This window comes from Sinocyclocheilus rhinocerous, unplaced genomic scaffold, assembly GCF_001515625.1.
Source record: "Sinocyclocheilus rhinocerous isolate Xijiao unplaced genomic scaffold, SAMN03320098_v1.1 scaffold1948, whole genome shotgun sequence".
NCBI classification, from domain to species: Eukaryota; Metazoa; Chordata; class Actinopteri; order Cypriniformes; family Cyprinidae; genus Sinocyclocheilus; species Sinocyclocheilus rhinocerous.
Window position 1 is genome coordinate 204,450 of NW_015644094.1, and position 9,325 is coordinate 213,774.

General features: G+C 36.1%; 1 protein-coding gene across 1 annotated transcript in view; it reads right to left on the minus strand.

The window, feature by feature from the left end:
* Window positions 1-9,325, minus strand: part of LOC107757972 (voltage-dependent N-type calcium channel subunit alpha-1B-like) — a 109,065-nt gene that overhangs the window by 64,761 nt on the left and 34,979 nt on the right. Inside the window, 1 exon segment of the mRNA XM_016575584.1 lies at window positions 3,200-3,303. Coding sequence (XP_016431070.1) covers window positions 3,200-3,303 — 104 coding nt within the window.

Here is a 9,325-nt window from a genome sequence, read left to right on the forward strand (position 1 = left end):
GTGCAATTATTTTCAGGGAAACGCACAGCGAACGTAGTTCCAGGCAGCTCTGGACCGCATTACATGTCCATATCACTTCGCCATATGATTTCTGTTATTTCAAAGGTCTTACAACAGCACAATAACCAAAACCCACAACAACACTGGCCAGACAAATAAATATAGTAAGCAATATGATAAAAACGACAGATCATTTCCATGTTTTGCCACATAATTACGTTTTATTATGTAGGTAAAGCACAATCTCTCCCGCTCTCTCTCCCTCACAGATGCACATACATAACTAATAGTACAGAAACATACACACGCTAACGTTGTAATCGCTACTCTGCCGATTTTATTTTAAAAGCTGCATGATATTTCTCACAACTGAGGTAACAACGGCGCTGTTCGTGAAGAAATGAAATTAAAGTTTCACTGTTAGTAAAGAAGCTGCTGCCGAACAATTTTGAGAGACAGACTCTGAGAGGTAATATACTCGTGCTCTCTCTCTCTCTCTCTCTCTCTCTGTCAGTCTAATAACTTAATTAATATCTGCATTAGTCTGCTATCAACGGCTCAAGCCTCCGTTAATAGGTCTAAAATGACGTTTTGGAATTAGCAACGGAGGCGTTGGATGAGATGCGGAAGAAATTAATCCTACTCACAATGCGTTTTATGTACAAAAACCGGACTCCGCTTCGCGTCGTGGCCGCATCACCACCTCGGGTGTGCATTTTTTTTCTAATAATTCAACGACCCATCGTCAATTGTTCCTTACTTAAAAGTTTGTTGTCATTTGAAAGTGTGTTGGCCTTCTTGCATTATTATGCTTTTATATTATGATTATATATTCAGTGGCATAAAATGGTCTTAAAATGACAATAATATTGTTTATCGCAATTATTTCTGGGGCAATATATCGCATAACAAAAAGTTGTTATCGTGACAGGCCTACGTAGAGGGGCACAGTGGCAAGTTCATCAGTATTATAACACACAGAGTTTGATTAATTACAGGAGTGACAACTGCATTGTGCAAACAAATGTACTCTTTTGCTAAGTCTTATTCTCACATTTGTCTCCTGTGAAAAAGATCCAAGCAATCTCACGTCTCCAATAGAATGTCTGAAGAAATCTCAGAAATGTCTCAAACAATGTTCAAAAACAAAAGTCTGCAATCAGATCTGCAACACAAAAATCAAACCATTTTTATTTTTCGAAAACTCCAAGTTATCTGAACAATGCTACCCAAATGAAATTTATGGCTCTATAATCTTACTGTATGTTAACATTTATGTTATATACTATTTTTTCTCTCTCTTATGTTCACTAAGGCTATATTTATTTGATTAAAAACATAAAAACAGTAATATTGTGAAATATTATTACAGTTTAAAAAAACTTTTTTTCATTTTGACCATATTTTAAAAATATAATTTATTCCTGTGATGGCAAAGATGAATATTCAGCAGTCATTACTCCAGTCTTCAGTGTCACATGATCCTACAGAAATTATTATAATATCCTGATTCGCCGCTCATAAAACATTTCTTATTATTATCAGTTTTGAAAACAGTTGTGCTGCCTATTATTTTTGTGGAAACAGTGATACATTTTTTTTTCAGGATTCTTTGATGAAATGATGCCAAAGATAAAGCCTATAGCTCTCCAGTCATTCTGGGATTACTGTACTCCACAGAGAGAGAGAGAGAGAGAGAGAGAGAGAGCAGCATCACCACGTGAGAATGAATCTTTGTCGACTAAAGCCTTGAAAGCAGAGATGTCAAAGGACACTAGAGTCCCTCTGAAGGAGCAACAATAAATATTGAATGCCACACAACAGCAACACAGACATGAAAATCCATTAACTGAAATAGAGTGAACATTAGATTGAGGATTTCCAAGAAATCATAAATTCAAATCCCACCAGCAGCTAGAGTTCACCACAAAGCATTCATCCAGAGACTTTCCATTAAAACAGTGTTTGTGTGTGAGAGAGGGAATAAGGCAAATAGAGAGAGAGAGAGCAAGAGAGGTAAAGCATGAGGGGAAAATAAAGATGCTTTAGTGTGTCGGTGTGTTATTTGTTTTATAGAGAATATATGTGGCTCTTAGCTCAATCACAATTGATGGAGGAAAAACTTTATTGTGACCAACACTGCATTGGCAAAATAGAGCTGCCTAATCGAATTGAGAAGCAGAGCTCCACTGCACTTAACGTTGCTTCTTCTCTGGATATGCATAAGCTGTAGGTGAATAGATTCCAACCTGTAGGACAGAAATTATTTTATGGGGCTTTCAATGGTTTAGGAAAGCCCATTTTTTTCAAACGAGCCCACCTAATAGCTATAAGATGCATCCCTTGAATAATTTTAAAGGAGCACTGTTTGTTTGCTTCCCATATAAGCTTTAAACAGTTACTGTATGCTTTGTACTGGCTCCAAATTGTTTATATTTATGTTTGTGGCCAAGCAAGAGCATAAAATCTAAAGGTGAACGATTAGTTAAATGGGTTACATGAAGTTTGAATCCCTTTCTTGAGGCAAGAGTAAAAAGGATGATCATATAACAACACTACAACCCAGGGTTCCTTTCAACGCATGAATTGAAATTTGAATTGAACTGACCAAGTGCAAATGATAGGAAGAATACTTAACTTATTGCAAGAAATTCAATGCAACAAAATAATTTTACTAGTTCAGCAAAGGTCTTGTGACAGAATAATGAATAATTACTTTTTTAAATTATTAATTTTAATTAATTCTGATTATTTTCAAAAAGTTATACTGTACCACCTAATGTTTTTGGAAATAGCTCATATGTTGTATGAAAATAAATTTATGGGTAATTCATTCTGAATTAAATTGAAATATATATTATTTAAAAAAAGGAAAAATAATAGAAGTTGAACTAAATTCAAATTTGAACACATCCTCACCACATCCTCTTTGTTACTTTAATTCAAATGAATTCAAATTAAATTTCTGAATATAAGGCATCCTCAAATAAATAATGCTATTTCCTTCATTTTACCATTAATGACTATAATGTTATCTTTAGCAACCCCCGGCCAGGAATTTACTTCCAATAAACAATGGGTACATTTTAAGACACTTTTTAGGAATCCTGAATAAGTTTACTTGCATGTGTACAACATAGAGTACCAGAAAATTCCCACGCAGTTGGGACTCATTTGATGACTCTGATTTCAGACTCACCCTGACAGCACCCCCAAAACCAAGTTGAGCATGAAGAAAGAGCCAATGATGATGAGTGGGATGAAGTAGAGCCAGTTCCAGGTGTTCCCTGAGGCATCGTTGGCCTGCAATAAGAAAGAAGTAATGAGAGTAGAAACTGAGAAGGAGCAGAGGTACAGAGAGAATTCTAAACATCAGAAGAACCTGGAGGAGATCAAATCTCCACCCATTCCTTCACTAACAGCACCTGTAATAATCTCTTTAACACATTTCACGATAACACATTCATACCTTTACAACCATAATCCTTTTTATTGTCTGGATAATTGATTCTTGGTGAGATCTCATGGTCTTTGCAAGAGTAAAAAAAAGAATGTGAAATGCAATCTGGTCATCGCTCTGTAAAGACGATCCTTTTAGACTAGTGAGTGACACTGACAGAGTTTTTCTTTGATTCAGCAGCATATACAACACTGGGCCGTACACTAAGCATTTATGAGGCATGCAAAGAGAAGATTTCTCCTAGTGCCCATTTAATCACAAACATATTGTCTGTAATTTTTAGGTGATCATGGAGAATGCTGATTCAGCACACACATAAAGATCCTTAAACCCCCTCTACTCTCTTACACAGCTGTTTCTACGGCAACCGGCTCATCGTGCCTACCTCTGTCCCTTTATCTCTCTTGCTTTAGCTTTAAAATTGCATTTTTGGCAAAAGCAGTCGAAGCCAAATTCCACTGCTGCATCTCCACTCCTCTGAGTATTACATTTATTACAGTGCTGTAGGGAATTTGTCTGACTGACTTTCTCTTAATTATAATTGATTTATTACTGCTAAAGCTTATATCAGTAACTATTTCATGCAACTGAATGAAAAATGACAGCACAATAGTTCTCTTTAGCCAAACATTTTGTTTTAAAATGAACAGAATCTAAACCAAGTCCAGTGCAGGGTTGCCAGATATTGCCATCCTTGTGGTCTGAAAAGAATTGTAGTGATTCATCTTTTAAAACTGGATGAATGCCATCTGACATCAGGAATAAAGGAGATGGCACTGAAATGGTTTCATCTCATTCGGAGGGTGCATGAAACAATGGTGAATCGCCTACACTTCCTCTCAAGCCTGAAAATTGTCTTGACATACTAAATGAATGTGTGTTCAGTAGCCAAAATGCATGACATTGTCTCAGTGGTCTGGTGGGTTAGATGTTTTCTGCAGCCCTTGCTTCACAGGTTTGTGTTCCCTGGAGTGATCTGAGGATTGGAGGAATGCTGAATACAGACTTCACCAGATTACCACAGTAATGACATAAGCATCTGCTAACCAGACATGAGAAACAGTATAATGGGTAACAATTTAACCTGGGCCAAATATCCAGTGCTTCCATTCCAACTTCCTTACCACATTTAATGAGGTGTGAATACATCTCTGTATTTTTTGGGCCAAATTGCGATATACAGTATTTATTTTCTATGTTTTTCTGTTCGGGTGAAAAAAAAACCTGTATTTATTTTTTAAAAAAAATTTTTTCACATCCTGCCCGATGTTGTCCAATGAAACAATGTTCACATTAAAGGCTATGAAAAAGAAATATAGTGAATGTAACCATGTAGGCTATGCTATACACAGTATTATGTGCAAAAATCACATTACATTCTTGTAACATTACAATATAAAAATGGTAACTCCAAGTTTCTCAATTAATATGAGGTCATGTAAATGCATGTATTGGCTACTGTCTGTGCACACCAACAAACGCATGCAGTTTGGAGGAGAGGAAATCAGGTACAGCAAATACATTTGAATAGGCCCTGCACATAAACTAGAAGCACAAAAAAAGAATCAGATTTTCTGTGAAATGTGAGCATATCTAAGCAAGATGAGGAATCTGTGGATCATAATACTGTGATAAATGTGGTAATCGAGTTCTCAGCAATGCACTGGGTCATGAATAAATAAAGCTATGTTACTATTTATTGTTTTGCTGTCTACATTTATGCTGTTTTTGTTGTTGTGTTTGTTGACATCTTCAACTATTTGTCATGTGGAAGAATCATAACTGTTCTTTCACCGTTCACTGTAAAAATTATGAAATACATCTGCAAAATGACTAGTAGCTAATACTATGGCTCCTCTATCCTTTACACACTTTTCCAGACATTTATGTGGAAATAAAACAAAAATCAATGAGAATGGCCTGAAATAAATTCAGAGACAGCATATGAACACAGAGGCTGTAATCAAATTCCTGTGAGTGTGCTTCTCATCCCACTAAAGACAATTAGAGATTTGATTCATTAACTATGATTGCATTGTCATTAATGAGACACAGCAGAGTCTAAAGGGACAAATCCATTGAGCAAAATTTCTCTTAGTTGAGAACAACTCTGCCTGTGTGAATTTGAATTGGTTACTATACAGACATGCAGAGAAATCACCTTAAAATTAAAATCTACCTTTTCCCCTTTGACGTTATTCCATCACGATTAGTTAAACAAATCTTTGATACTATTAGTTCAGAACTAGTGATTATTATTAACAACTGTCTTATGACAGGGACTGTACCAGAATGTTTTAAATTAGCTTCTGTGACACCAATTTGTAAGAAGCCCTCGCTTGATCCTGCAGTTTACTCAAATTTTAGACCGATTTCTAACTTGCCGTTTTTACCCAAAATTCTAGAAAAATAGTACTTATGCAATTGCAAAACTATTTGAGTACTAACTGTATCTCCGATATTTTTCAGTCTGGTTTTAAAAGCTTACACAGCACAGAGTCTGCCCTTCTGAAGGTTTTAACAACTACTGACTCTGGTAATATTATGGCCTTAGTGCTTTTAGATCTCAGTTCAGCGTTTGGATTTTGTTGACCATGGCATTCTGCTATCTCGCTTGGAGCACTGCATTGGTGTTAGAGGTACTGTACTTGACTGGTTTCAGTCCTTTTTGTCTAACAGAAGATTCTCAGTCAGCATTGGGAAATAATCCTCTTCTGTAGCGCATTCTTCATGTGGTGTTCCTCAAGGATCAACTTTGGCGCCGTTATTGTTCTCGCTGTCAATCTTTAGGAGTATTGGTGTGTCGTATCATTGCTTTGCCGATGATACCCAGCTTTACATACCATTTAAGCATGTAGCGTCTGGACCACTCAAACACACAATATATATTTTGTTAGCAATGACAAGTCTGCTTTAAACCAACTAACAGCCTGTCTCCAAGAACTGAAAACATGGCTTACCAGTAACTTTTTGCCTTTGAATGATGATAAAACACAAATTGTTCTGTTCAGGCCAAACTAGAAAACCGATCTGAGCACTGTTGATCTGGGCTCTCTTTCCCCATATTGCTCTTCTGAGATCAAGAATCTGGGCTTTATACTCGACAGCGACCTAAAGCTGAATAAACAAATTAATTCTACTGTGAGTACCAGCTTCTACCATCTGCGAAGACTAGCAAAAGTTAAACCCTTCCTAAGCAGGAAGAGTTTTGAGATTATAATTAATTCTTTAATTTCTTCGCGACTTGACTATTGTAACTCGCTCTATTATGGACTGCCTGTCTCATCTATTCATCGACTGCAACTGGTCCAAAATGCGGCTGCTCGTTTGCTCACAGGCAGTCGCAGATGGAATCACATCATGCCTATCTCACGCTCATTGCACTGGCTACCGATTTATTATCGCATTCAATTCAAAATTCTGCTGTTTGTGTACAAAGCTCTAAACAACCTTGCTTCTCCATATCTCTCAGAGTTGATTATTGTACACAATCCAGCCAGATCACTCAGATCACAGACTAAGCATCTGCTTTTGGTTCCCAGATCTAGATTGAAATGTAGGGGTGACAGAGCCTCTGTAGTCCCCAAGCTATGGAACAATTTGCCATTATCTATCAGAACAGCTCCTTCAGTGTCTGAGTTTAAATGTCTCTTAAAAACTTATCTTTTTTCCCATGCTTTTAATGTTTTGTGACTGTGTTTTTCTAATGATGTGTTTATTTTATTGTGCGATTGGGTCAATGTAATTTTTTGGTAAACTAAGGTTGTTTTTAAAGTGATTTATAAATAAATTAAACATTGAACATTGCGCTTTATTATCAATATTTAAGTGGCATTATTGTTTCTATTAATGTCTATTCCTTAACATTGACAGCTAAATTTTCAGTAGCCATTACTCTAGTCTGCAGTGTCACATGATCCTTCATTCTAATATGCTAATTTGGTGCTCAAGAAACATTTCTTCTTATTATCATTGTTGAAAACAGTCACTTAATATTTTTGTTGAAATATTGATACATTTTTTTTCTATGAACAGAAAGCTCAAAAGAACAGCATTTATTTGAAATCATACATTTCTGTTACATTAAAATTTTCTTTACTGTCACCATTAATCACTTTAATGCATCCTTACTGAATAAAAGTATGATTTTTGTTTGTTTGTTTGCTTTTACTGACCAAATATATTAGAATTGTAGTGTATGTCATTCAATACTGAATCAATAAAATAGTCTGTGAATGTAAATATGTATTATTTTACTCAGTAATTGACTATGCTTTTTGATGCTTCTTAGAGAAATCACATCATTAGCTTAGCAACATCCTAACACCAAACTCTGTTGAAATCAATTTAAAATCAAATATCCTGTGTGGAATGCTAAAGGTGGGGTGTACTTAGTTTCTGCGTACTGTATGTAAATTGTTCAAAATCAGCCAATTGTGAGTTTCAATGACCTTTTAAGATGCTCTTTTAGAAGACTGACTACATTGGCAGTAGGAAGTGAGGCAGAACACTAGGTTTTGGAACAGACCTGTTTATATGTCTACAGAGAATTGGAGAGCACAGAGGATGAGGAAGAACGGATACTAGCTTCTAATTTTCCACTGACGTAAAATTCTAGTGTCCGGGATAATCAGATTATATCTATGAGAGCCAAGGTCTGGATGGTAAGATCTAGGAACATTCATCTGTCATTAGACCTCTCATCAAGGACCCCAGAGGACTGAAAGGCCAGTGTACCGAAGAACACTTAAGGAGGATGTCATCTTACAGGAGGAGAGAAACAGAGAAACAGTGTGCACATTGCTCGAGGGAGCAGCCATCCAGCGGTCATTACGCTCATAATTGCAGCAGACCATAAAACAATCTACATTCTGTCTAATGCCAAAACTACAAAACAAAATGACTATTTTACTAACTTGTCCAAAATTGTGGCTTATTTAATAATGCAATCTACAAAATAAATCAGCAAAGCACTAAAAAAAACAAAATAAACTTTGTAAACAAATAAAAATAAACAAAATCCCAACTAGGGTTGGGCCGATAGACGATGCCATTGTCCATCGCCAGTTACTGACAGACATCACGATGTTAAGCTGACATTGTGATTCATGTACTATGTCCTGTACTTCCTATACTATGGAGCGGCAGTACTTACCACACATTTGACAAGATTAGATGTTTGTCATTGGTGCTCAGGATCTGCCAACCTCACACATACTAGGAGATTGAGTGCAGTACGAATGAAGGGGTTTATTTTATAGGTGAATGTTCTTCCAGTAAACCACAAGACCAGACAGGTCTTGGTGCACTCCTGTGGATCCAAATGTGATCCATCTTTGCTCCCTGCGGGGCTATTTTTAAACATTTAACAGCAGATTGATCAATAGGGCTATTATACTAACAATGCTGAATGCCAGGGAACATGGTGACTTTGTACCACACAGATCACCCTGTCAGCTGAGTGACTGTACAGCGTCACACAGCCACCTGGTAGATGATAATGTTTAGAGTGGTACAGAGATACTCATACAACATAATCTGACATAAATACTGCAATGTCACACAAACAAAGTCAAAGAGTGTTGGGTTAAACCAGAACAACATTACTGTGCTTGGATTCAAACTTGGAACCAGATTCACAAACATCGGAATTTTTTTTAAAAAGTTCTTAAAGCATAAAATATTAGTCTGTAATAAAGTGCAATGCACGAAAATTTTTAATAAAAAATGTAATTTAATTTAAAAACTCTGTATAATATATAGAAGAATATGATAGGCTTGAATGGTTTATAATATACAAAATAGTTCATACTAGCCCGCTCATTAAGTTGTCTTGTATAATACATTTAACTATATATATATATA